General features: G+C 40.0%; 1 protein-coding gene across 1 annotated transcript in view; it reads left to right on the forward strand.

Moving 5' to 3' along the window:
• PRKAR2A (protein kinase cAMP-dependent type II regulatory subunit alpha) overlaps nt 1-12,515 on the forward strand; it is a 123,813-nt gene that overhangs the window by 63,909 nt on the left and 47,389 nt on the right. The window contains exons 3-4 of the mRNA XM_060239396.1: nt 7,710-7,762; nt 10,694-10,777. Of these exons, the coding sequence (XP_060095379.1) occupies nt 7,710-7,762; nt 10,694-10,777 (137 nt within the window). The remainder of the gene's footprint in view (nt 1-7,709; nt 7,763-10,693; nt 10,778-12,515) is intronic.

Consider the following 12,515-nt stretch of genomic DNA (forward strand, 5'->3'; position numbering starts at 1 on the left):
ATTCCTTTCTCTCTTTCTTTCTCTCTTTCTTTCTCTCTTTCTCTCTTTCTCTCTCTCTTTCTCTCTTTCTCTCTCTCTTTCTCTCTCTCTTTCTCTCCTCTCTTTCTCTCCTTTCTTTCTCTTTCTATTCTCTCTTTCTTTCTCTCTTTCTTTCTCTCTTTTCTTTCTCTCTTTCTCTCTCTCTTCTCTCTCTCTTTCTCTCCTCTCTCTCTCTTTCTCTTCTTTCTCTCTCTCTCTCTTCTCTCTCTTCTTTCTCTCTCTCTCTTTCTCTCTCTCTCTCTTTCTCTCTTTCTATCTTTCTTTCTTTCTTTCTTTCTTTCTTTTCTTTCTTTCTTTCTTTCTTTCTTTCTTTCTTTCTTTCTTTCTTTCTTTCTTTCTTTCTTTCTTTCTTTCTTTCTTTCTTTCTTTCTTTCTTTCTTTCTCTTCCTCCTTGCATATTAGACCACACCCCCCTGATGTAGCCAGTCCTCCTGGAGCTTACAGTAGGCTATGTACTAAGAGCCCTGTCAGCTCTTGGCAGATGACTATATCAGGGGTGTGTGACCTAATATGCAAAGGAGTCCTGCTACAAAAAAAAGCCCTGCTTACCCGTCACAGTTTAGTCTAAGCAATGCTGTCTGGAAACACCTTTTCAGGAGGTTGTAAGGGGGCATCTGTGTGAGGCCCTTGAGTGTATTGACTCAGAAATGTCCAGGCTCACTGACTCTACTTTTTTTGATGCCTTTTGAGAAAAAAGTTGCTGGCGCTACCTACTGTGATTTGGATGCCAGGGTTGGTTCTATTCAAACCGATGTTGTTGTACAGCAGGATGCTACCGTAGAGCAGCTTGGACCTAGCTGTGTGGTGGCTGTCAGTTGGTGAAGTCTGATGAAGTGGATAAGCTGCTTAGACATTTGTGGTCTACTATGTCTGTGCTCAGTTCTTGCCTTTTATGGCTGATAGTGTCTAGCAGGCTTTGGTTGGTTTAGTGTGTCCAGGAGGTTACAGACACCTGTTTACTGGAGGTTGTACTAGCCACTGAAAAACATGGTGGTGAGCTGCCTCTTGAAGAATGTGTCTGTGAGCACAAATTACCTAAATAATTACTACTCAATCATTAACATTCAACATTCTGTTCATGTGGCTCAAGTGGCCTGGAGCAACACGGAGTCAGGTATTCTTGGAAGAGATCATAGAATCATAGAGTTGGAAGGGACCTCTAGGGTCATCTAGTCCAACCCCCTGCACAATGCAGGAAACTCACAAACACCTCCCCCTAAATTCACAGGATCTTCAGTACTGTCAGATGGTCATCTAGCCTCTGTTTAAAAACCTCCAAGAAAGGCGAGCCCACCCACCTCCCGAGGAAGCCTGTTCCACTGAGGAATCACTCTAACGGTCTGGAAGTTCTTCTTAATGTTGAGCCAGAAACTCTTTTGATTTAATTTCAACCCATTGGTTCTGGTCCTACCTTCTGGGGCCACAGAAAACATTTCCAAACCATTCTCTATATGACAGCCCTTCAAGTACTTCAAGATGCATTATGACGCACCTTAATTGAGTCTAAGGCCCCCAGTTTGGAATGGAAGTGGGCTGGCTTTTGGCACAGTTGACCATGGGATCCTCCTGGAGAGGGTGGAGGGGACACAATTTTTTGGTGGTTCTTCTCTTACTTGACCAGGCAATTCCAGAAGGTGATGCTAACCTGGGGAGGTTGCTGATCAGCCTTGTGGAGTTTGTTACTGGGTTTCACAGAGATGTGTCTTGTTTCCTTTACATGTACATATAAAGGTTGGGGAGATCATAAAGGGATTTTGAGTGAGGTGCTGCCAATATTTACATGACACCCTCCTTTTTTGTAAAATCTAAGTTAGGTGGGTCTTAGAAAAGGTAATTGGGTGGATGAAAGCCAATAAACTGAAGCTCAGTCCAGATAAAACTGAGGTGTTGTTGGTCAGTAACAAAAAAACACATGAATTAAGTCAGCCTGTCTTGAAAGAGTTGCACTGAAGTAGCAAATTCATAGCTTGGGACTTGGGAGTGCTGCTGTATCCTGGCCTATGGTTAGAGGCTCAGCTCTCCTCTGTCATTTAATACCCTTTAACTAATTATTAACATGTGGAATTCACTGCCACAGGAGGTGGTGGCGGCCACAAGTATAGCCACCTTCAAGAGGGGTTTAGATAAAAATATGGAGCACAAGTCCATCAGTGGCTATTAGCCACAGTGTGTGTGTATATATACAAATTTTTTTGCCACTGTGTGACACAGAGTGTTGGACTGGATGGGCCGTTGGCCTGATCCAACATGGCTTCTCTTATGGTCTTATGTAATTTGGCTGGTTTGCTAATGATGGCGAACCTCAAAAATGTGACCTGGCTACATTGATTTACTTTCCGATCACATCTAGGTTAGATTATTGTAATGTGTTTAAAGCATGGCTGCCTTTGAAAATTGTGCAGAATTGTCACTTCTCCCAAAGGTGGCAGTCAGGTTAATGTCAGAGCCAAGTATGGGAATCCTATCACTTGCATGCTGAAAGATCTATACTAGCTACCTGTTTATTTCCGGCCAGAATTCAGAGCACTGGTTCTTACTGTTTAAGTCCTAAACAGCTTGGGGCTCAAATCCTTGAAAGACCACATTGTTCTATATTGGCCAACTTGCCAGTTAATCTTCTCTTCCCAAGCCCTGATCTGGGTTTTTTCCCATATCTTTGGAATACCCTCTCTCCTTGAGGCTCACCTGTTGCCTACTTTACTGTTCTTTACTTGCCAGGCCAAAATATTTCCCTTTATGAAAGCTTTTTGAAGAGTCTTCTGTTTTCTGTTTCATTTCTAGCCTGTTGTACTGGCTGCATTTTAGGGTGCTTAAAGTTATTTTTATGACTTATTTAAATGAAGATGTTAAGGGGGGGGGGTTAAAATAGTTTTGTTTCATTTGTATTTTGGGAGCAGCTTTGATCAGGTTTCCAGAGAGACAACCTATATGTCTTCAAAGTAAAACAAATAATTATTCTGTAAGCTGAAGTTGAGTCAAATGGCTGACCAAGCAACAGTTCTTCTTATTGCATATGTATGATATGCAGAACACGTTTGTTGCTGTGATTCTTTGCATCTCTTTGAAGGCTGAATGATTATAGGATATAGGAGTATGTGCATATTGCACATGTTTTCATTCAGAATTTTTTTTTTCTTGGACGATTGTGTGAACTGACTTGCAATGTAATATAAATGATTGCTATAAGGCATAACTGTGGTTTCCATAGTGGAAGTGTACTGCTGCATGCATCATCAGTTCAAGCAAAAGGAGTCTTGGTTTTTGCTGTGGCTTGTTCTTCTAGGAACTCCATTATGTAGAGCTCAAGAATTATAGTATGCATGTGGCATACTTACCTATACCTATGAATACATACATACATACAGTTAAGCTCCTTTCAGCCGTCACAAAATAATCTATTTATAATAGACATGAGCTTGGTTAGTTGTAGGGTCATGCAAACTGTTCCTCCTATTATCGCATACTGCACCAGGACTGAAGGTTACAGAAGTCTTCAGTCTGACTCCAGTTAGTTGTGAAGTCCAAATGCTGGCGCCTTCACTGCAGTTTGTTTCTTTCCCAGTGACTGGAATTCTTAATGGGAAAGAAGCCATCACAATTAGTGATAGTTCCTGCATCAGTGCTAATTGCAGAGAAGAGGGAGGGAATATGCTATCTTGGGAGTACATTTGTGACAGCTGAATTATAAACCTTCCCGGCATATCTGTGAGCATAAATATAGAGTTTTCTTTTAAGTAAATACAGAAGACAGTGGTATCCAAAAGAGTTAAATGTAGTTATGCTGGAAAAGGGAGAGTTAAATGTTGCTTTTTACCCTGTCAAGAGTTAAATAACAGCATTAAAAGCATCTCTGCCTTTCAAAGTTTCCAACAGATACATCTTTGTCTTCATGTCTTCCATTCTTTAATCATATCCTTGTGCCAAGTGTTGAGCAGTGCAACACTAGTTGTGAAATCCTCAAAGGAGCAAGCCTAGACACTTTTGTACTGGATACTGAACTTGTAACCATGAAAGTAAACTTGAAAGGTTATGGGTGAGCGAAAGTAAGCTCTGAAAGGGTATGGGTGAGAGAATTGATGTGATCAATTACTTGCATCTTTCTCTTCCAACCTGCCATCCCTCAACAATAATTCCACTTTCCCTTCCAGTTTATTATTTCCCAGCATCAGATAGATGATTTTTTAAAATTAAAACTTCTTTGAAGTGATAGGAAAAATGGTTTCCAAATATCTTCAAAGAAATCGTATAAACAAAACCAACCATATAAATAAAAATAAAAGTTCAGAAATTTAGCCAAAGGCTATCTTGAAGTCTTTCTTTGCATCTCTTCCTAGAGAGCAACACATATTTCATGTTCCTGTTCTATAGATGTAGGCCTGCCATGGGAGAAATTTACTTTTTTGGGTGTGGGGGGATACATTGTACTTTTCTTTGGTTCCTTCTCTGTTAGGACAGTTTTTCTAGCTTTGTCTCACATTTAATGGAGGGCAATAAAGATGCTTCTATTTAGTGTTTTGCTTAGTGGGTATGTAGTGAATAAGAGGACAAACTGATATGAAGATCACAGATTGCCCTTTCTCTCTTAAACTGCAGGTGTGCATGACCCAGACTCAAATAAGGTTTCTTTATGGAGGAGATCAGCCTTGATAGAGAGGAGATTCCTCCCATTGGGTTAGGAAGCACAGACAACTTGCAAGCTTCTTTTCTCTGCTTCCTCTTCTTCCAGTGTGTTTCCATTAAAAGCCTCACGTTTGTCCCTTTTAAATGCTAATGACCGCATGGGTGTTGTTTTTGATTTGTGAACTAATTTTTGTCTACTTGTTTTTTCTTAATAGGGCAGGGGATAAAGAATTGAGTGTTTTTAATAGTGTTCCTCATTTCAGCCTTACATCTGTTTTGCCGTCAGAATTGAATGAGGTTTATTTTTGTAATGAATTCTAAGCAAAGCCAACAGTGCTTTCATTATATTTATTCTCTATAGAGAATGTACACTGTAAATATGGTGTATTTGGGGGTGATTTGTGTTTAGGTAAAGGCTTAGAACTGTAAACTTTGAAGTGATTTACAAGTTTCTGCACAATGTGGCTGAATTCTAGCTTTCTTTTTTCTTTTTTGAAACTGGCTCATTTTCCTCTTTCTTACCAAGCTTGATCACTGTGGCACTCTGCCAAGACTTTTGTATTTTTAAGCTTGTGAATAAAGTACCAATAAGTGTATCTCTGTAAAATTCTTAATGGCACAGCAATTCATTGGCCAGGACAGAGGAGGGTCAAAACGGGGAGGAAGGGGGAGAATTGGAAGTATGGTTTTAGCTGCCATAGTTAACACATTTACTTTCTAGACTCCGTCCTTTCTCACTCAAGGCACAAAGTACAAATTTCAAAACAATTCAGACAGGAAAGATCTCCAGTAAACAGTGCTGTGGGACTAGGATTATAGAATTTGAAAGCAATGCAAACAAAGAGCTGTCTAAGGCTTGACAACACCGTAATGCAGAAAGTGGGTTACAAAGGTAGAAGACAGATCCAAGTGGGCAGCCATATTGGTCTGAAGCAATAGAACAAAGCAGTAGACAAGTTACACCTTTAAGACCAACTAAGTTTTATTCAGAATGTAAGCTTTCGTTTGCTCTAAGCAGACTTTATCAGACAAAAATGGAATGGCAAGCAGTCCTAAATATAGAGAAAGTGGGATGAGTCAGGTGGGCTTGCTGCTTGCAGCTGTGCCTACTCCTCCTTTGCTGCCAGGTCAGGTGCGGGGGATGATGGCTCAGGCGAGCTGTCAACCTCGGAAGCACTAGAGGGGCCAGCTACAGGCTTGGCTGCCAACTTGAGCGGGGGTCCTGCCTGGTCGCTGTTGCCCATAACACCACCACTCCGCAACTGCGGATGGGCTGTAGAAAAACACTCCCCCCCCCAGTTGCCTTGACAATTAATGCTTCAGCACTGGACTGTCTCTTGCCCACGGTCTGCCCCACAGATCAAACAGCTCTCCAAAAATCAAAATGTGGTCTGTGGGCAGTCAAAAGAAGAAACGCATGGACTTGGCAAACAGACCACAAACCTACCTACCTCAGTCTGTGCAAAGATTAAGTCTGTAGTCCAGGCCCATCCCTGGTACAGAGTGTTGACAAATGTCACATCTTTGCCATTCAATGTGGAATTAACCAGCAAATGATTTTGTGAGTTCTAGAAAAGCACGCAGTCCACTTAATTACTAAGCACAATTGAGTTTCAACTGTATTTAAATGGATTGGGAGTGAAGATAGAAAGTGAGTCCACTCCCACAAAATAGAGAACTCTATGTACAGAATGTTTGTAATCTGCCACACAAAACCCTTTAAAACTTTAAGCTCTCATGCGTTATAGAATATTTAATTTGAGAGAACTGATACCCTCTTTTGTTCTAGCTGTAGGTCAGTGGAATGAAATGACCCTTCAAAGTTGAGCATATTTGTGATCTAGTCATAATGAAAGTTAATAATTAAAAGGGGCATATACATTATGAAGATTCATTGTTGGTGTTGGTAATTTTTGCTTTATGTTTATGACAAATTTACCTGGCTTTTAACAAGACACATTTTTAAAAATCTTACAGTGCATTAAAACTGATTTTTATAACATGCATTAGCTGTAAATGAAAGAAATCAAAAGTGACGTTTTGTAGCCTATCTCCATTTCTAAAAATTGATGCAGTAAAGTTTTTTTCACAACTGTAACTTGTAAGACAGTTTTCTACTTTTGGAAAGGCCAGAACCAGAAAGGCTTCTTCATCTAGTAGTTTTCTTCTACTAGCAGATATCAGCAATATGATGTAGCATTGAAAATGGCAAGCTGCATGTTGGGAATTATTAGGAAATGGACTGACAATAAAGCAGTATTATAATGCCACTATATAGATCTATGATATGGCATTAGTCGGAATACTATTGTAGTTCTGGTCACTGTATCTCAAAAAGGACATTGCAGAGCTGGAAAAGTACTGAAGAGGGCAAGCAAGAAGCGATTGGGATGGAGCAGTCAGTTCTGTCAGTGGCTAATAGTCATGGTGACTACAGGGAGCCTTCACATTCAGAGGTAGTAAATCTCTGAATACCAGTGCTGGGAGGCAGCATCAGGGGAAGGTCTTGGCCTCTATGGACTATTGTTGGCCCTCCAGAGTAACTGGTTGGCCACTGTGTGAGTCACAGTGCTTGATTAGTTGGACTACTAGTCTGATCCAGCAGGGCTGTTCTTATGTTCTTGTCTGAGGATGTGTTTCAAAGATTTGGCCATTGAAGGTTCAGACCCTGTCTAACTGAGCTAGCAGTGTAACAGCTTTTCCTTTATCGCTTGCCCTTCCCATCAGGCTCCTCCAGCCCTTCCAGGGATCCTAATTGACTGCTAGCTGCTCTTCTTCAACACCAAACAAGATTAGAGGAGATTGGTGTTTTTCGAAAGTGGCAGAACCTTTAACAGATTCTAGAGGTGTTTGGAGATAGGTATTTAACAACTCTCTGGGGAAAATAGGATTGGTCTCTTCACTAGTGTAATTTCACCATGAACTAATTCTGAGCAGCTGTAATGCATCAGAATGTTAATTTATATACTGGTATATGCAGAATTCACTGTTCTACGTACAGGGTAATATTTTTTAAACAAAAAACAAATTGCATTTTCTTCTTTTTCCAGTCTGCGCAGAAGCATTTAACCCAGATGAAGAAGAGGATGAAACAGAACCAAAGGTGAGAATAAACAAACCATATAGATGATTCTTGAACAGTTTTTTGGGATATGGTATTCTGTTCAGAGATGTCAGGTGGGAAATTTTCTAGAGCTTATTTGTTTCCATGGAAAATTATCCATTTGCAAAGATGCATTGTTTCATAGAACCAACAGCAATGAATGAATGACATTGGCAATACGATATCAGACAAGTTTGGCAGTTTCAAAGTTATAACTAATGGCTTTTCAGAGGGTTACTCCTAAGAATTGTTTGAAAGAGAACAAGAGTATTTTATTTACCTGTAAACTGAATGGGGGAATGAAACAACAAATACATAAAATCGAATGTAAAACATTAGGCTATGAATTTACCTGATTGAAAGTGCAGGTCAAATCAAAACAAAGCTAAAATTCTTATTTAGATGTGTCCTCTCACATGGTACAAAGAATAGTACTGTTTATCTCGTTACATGTACTGGCCCATCCCCCACTATATTTTAATTATCCTTTTTTTCTAATGGCAAACTAGAATGTATTTCTCTTTTAGAACGGTGTATCAGAATATTTTGGGGTTTTGTATTGACATACTCAAATAAGGATATTGGCTGTTTATCTTATTATATATACTAACCCATCTTCAACTATCTTCTAATGTATTCTTTTCTTCTAATGGCAAACTATAATGTTGCTATAACTTCTTGAGATACTAATGCCCTCCATTTAAACCCACAACTAAGAAGTCAGAATGACACCCAGATTTATGGTACTTCTGACATGTCTGCTTTTTATCACCCTCCACTGCTGTTACAGCCCAGTTAACTCTACTAAACAAACAAACACAGACCCCAATTTGGGATTCTTTTGATCTGCTAAAAACATTCCCATGACTCTACATAGCAACTCACTGCCCACTTTCTCTATATTTAAAGATAGCTTGCCATTCCCATTTTGTCTGATGTCTGCTTAAGGGCATATGAAAGCTTACATTCTGAATAAAACTTAGTTGGTCTTAAAGGTGAACTTGTCTACTGCTTTGTTCTAATGGTACATGGATTATTTTAATTGCCAGTATGATGTGATGGTATAGAGAGTAACTGTGAAACTAAAGTGTCCTAGCGACCTCCATGGGAAAATTATGTTGAACTGGATGAGTGGACAACCACATCTATGGCTTAGCATGCATGAATTTTTGGAGTTGGTAAAATTAGTTTGTCAAAACTTTGCCATGCTTTGGTTTTTTTCTTAAATATAAATAATTTAAGTGGAAGAACGTGTCTTTCCATGTTTACAAGTATTTCAGTAAAGGTAATTTCCACACAAAACTTTGAATATAACATTTTAAACCACACTCTAAAAATAAATATGCCAGCTCAGATCGCTCCATCTTCAAGCACTGGGAGATTTTCTGTTTCAAATTTTATAGGATAACTCATGTAACTGATTCTGTTCCTGTGTACTTCACACTTTTTCTAAACTGATCTGTGAAGTGGTAACTGAAACAATAGTACTGTTCAGTTTTTTGCATATTGGTAAAATTTAGCAGAACTGTCTGGAAAACCAGATTTTTAAATAGGTTATTTAAAGTTAATATGTGAAAATAGAAGTGTACAAAGGTACCTTTGAAATCTAGGGTTTTTTTATATCCCTCTCAATACTTGTGTTGTTGAAGCAGAATTTTACTCCCCTCAAATTGCCTCCTGATGCAAATCAATGCTATTCTTCTGGGAAATTTATACTGTCCTATCTACAACAATGTATTCAAGGTGGCTTAGTAAAGCGATTATTAAAAGCATAAAATGGCTATATTAAAACAGGAATAAATCTAAAAGCAGCAAGTAATTTATTGTAAGAAGATTCAAAAACAAAATTCAAAGCAGCACAAACTCTATAGAAACAATGTGAAATAAAAGAATGTAAATATTCCAGATTTACAGATTATGAGTCCATCCTAAAACAGGAAAAAAAGAAAATTTTGTTCATATGAGCATTAGCATAAAATCATTGAACACTGTGGCAGATTCCTGCAATTCCATCAGGTTTAGAATTTTGATCCTTCCTGGAGATTTGGTTAGACAATGTTCCAGTGAAGATGATGTACTTTGACAAAGCTCCCTCTACTTGGCAAGAAGCCATTAAAGCCCTTCATTTTGCTCCCCCTTCCTGGAGGGAGTGAAATGGAGCACTGAAATGGCTTCCTCCCATTTCAGACAGTGCAGTGGATCTATTTGTCAGCTGATTAGTTTAAATTCCTACCCTTCACTCGCAGTCTCTTTAAATGCCTTGCTTTCACTTGCTGAGGTGTGCCACTGCTGCAGCACAACTCAGGAAGGGAAGGTATCTAAAGAGACTTTTAATACCGTCCCTTCCCTCCCAGAGTCACAATGTAGTGGCAGCATGCCTGAGCAAGTGAAAGGAAGGCTTTAAATGATACGGTATTTCCCCCCCGGGTATTTATTCAACTTGGTATACACCAAGCACACACCTCTGCTGGAGGCCTTCTGGAAAAGATGACTTGAAATTTCATCTAAAGACTGTCAAATAAGGGGACTGTTGTATCTCAGTAAAGAGGAAATCCCATAATATGTGGGGCATAGGTGTAGACATCCTTCCAAGAGTACTCAGCAGACTCCTGCAAAATGCACCACTGGATGATCTCAACATCTGGGCTAATTAATATAGACAAAGGTGTTTTTTCAGGTAGTTTGTACCCAAGCTATTTAGGACTTTAAATTACCTGTGAGTTTTTCAAATGCCACTGTTATAGTATTTACTTTTTTAAGCAAAGATTTTCATTTTTTGAGAGTGCTTAAAAATATTGATGAGTTGATTTGTAGGTGCATGGAGCGCACTGGGGTTGCTTCATGCTCATTTGTTTGTATTTAGTGCTAGGTTATAATAAAACAATGTCAGATATTTTTGACACAGCATTTCTTGCTTTATTGTGTTTTCAGATAGTTCATCCCAAAACAGATGAGCAGAGGTGCAGATTGCAGGATGCGTGTAAAGACATCCTCCTTTTCAAAAACCTAGACCAGGTAGTATTGCTTGATTGTTTTCATAGTTTTAATTCAGTCTTTTATAATCTCACTTGATGGCAGCAGCCCTAATAGTTGGGAAAACTGTGATGTGCAAATACATGTATGTCTCTATTGATCTAGTTCAGAAGTTTGCATCCCTTTTGAGCCTGTGGATAGTTTTGGACTTTTGAGAGATAGTAGTGGGTGGTACCACAAAATGACTGCCATGGGAGTAAAACTGGCAAAAAAAAAAAAACATTGATTGCTATCACATATGGAATAAAATCTCCTTTAGAACGGCTACATCTCTAAAATTTCCCATCTGTCCTCAGTGTACATTTGTTTTAGCTGTGTTGGAATACACTGGGAAATTATTTTAAATTGTTCTCTACTATACTAACACAATGAGACATCTAAACTCCTATTTTCCAGGAATATTGCTACACATCATTCCCAATGTTTCTTTATTATGTGAGAGTCCTCTCAGCCCCACCCACCTCACAGGGCATCTGTTGTGGGGGAGGAAGATAAAGGAAATTGTGAGCCGCTCTGAGACTCTTGAAATGTCATCTTCTTCATTCCATTTTTTAAATATTGTTTCCTAGGGGTTCAGGTCCTGCTAGGCTACCAACAGTGGGTTCCTGGAGCCACTCCAGGAGTCACTGACGTTGCTTTCAAATCTCTAGGTTTTGTGCAAAAACAATGGTTGTTGAGGTTTTTTTGGGACATAACCATAGCGTTTGCCCCAAAACCAGAGCGCTGTCGCACAATGTCTCCAGTCAACTGGGACAGAAAAATTGACCTTGCTCTGAAGAGGAGCCACGAGACCACGGCCTTGACCATTAAGGCGGCAGCCACAAACTCTATAGTATCTTGAGCAGCAATTGTATGGATACGGCGCCTGACTCGACTGTTGCCCGATGCTGCTGAGAAGATTCTAGAAGGCACCAACAGACTCCTTAGGGCGGCTGAATTTTCCGCAGATGCCTCCCTAGATACGCTTACCATCTCCGCCAGAGCAATGGCCTCAGCCACGGTGGCAAGAAGGGGTTTATGGCTACGTACCTGGCCGGCGGACATTCATTCTAAGACTATTGTTTCTTCCTACCCTTTCCAAGGTGAGAAGCTGTTTGGAAACGCCCTGGACAAGATTCTGGTGGAGATGCGAGATAAAAAGAAGGCCATGCCTAAGTACATTAGGTGTTCAGATAGGAGGGGCTTTGGACGTAACTCCTTTTGCACCTCCACCAGCAACTCCAGATCCAGGCAGGACTATAGAAAGCCATTCTGGTGGCAATCCAGACAAAACTTCTGCAAGAATTTTTCCAACTCACAATTCCAGAGACAGCAGCCTGACAGATCAGGCAAATCTAAGAGGGATCCCAAGCCCAATAAGGCCTCACTGGGATTCCCTCCCAGTAGGGGGTCGCCTTCTACATTTTCACCGGGCTTAGGCGACCTCATAAGCCGATTCTTGGACTCTAGAAATTGTCACTTGGGGCTATGCAATAGACTCCTTCAGACCGTTTTCTGATCTCTCCTCTATGGTCAAACCCAGCCCGGAGAGACATCACTTTCAAAGCAACACATCCTCTATTGGAAAGTGCAGCAATAGAGCCAGTGCCACGGAGAGAGAGATGTCAAGGTGTCTATTCTATCTTTTTTACGGTTCCCAAGAAAAATGGGGACTGGAGGGCAATTCTGAACTTGACATTTTTGAACAGAGCGATCAAACTCCGTCATTTTTTAATGGAAT

Source organism: Heteronotia binoei, chromosome 5 (assembly GCF_032191835.1).
Source record: "Heteronotia binoei isolate CCM8104 ecotype False Entrance Well chromosome 5, APGP_CSIRO_Hbin_v1, whole genome shotgun sequence".
Taxonomy (NCBI): Eukaryota; Metazoa; Chordata; class Lepidosauria; order Squamata; family Gekkonidae; genus Heteronotia; species Heteronotia binoei.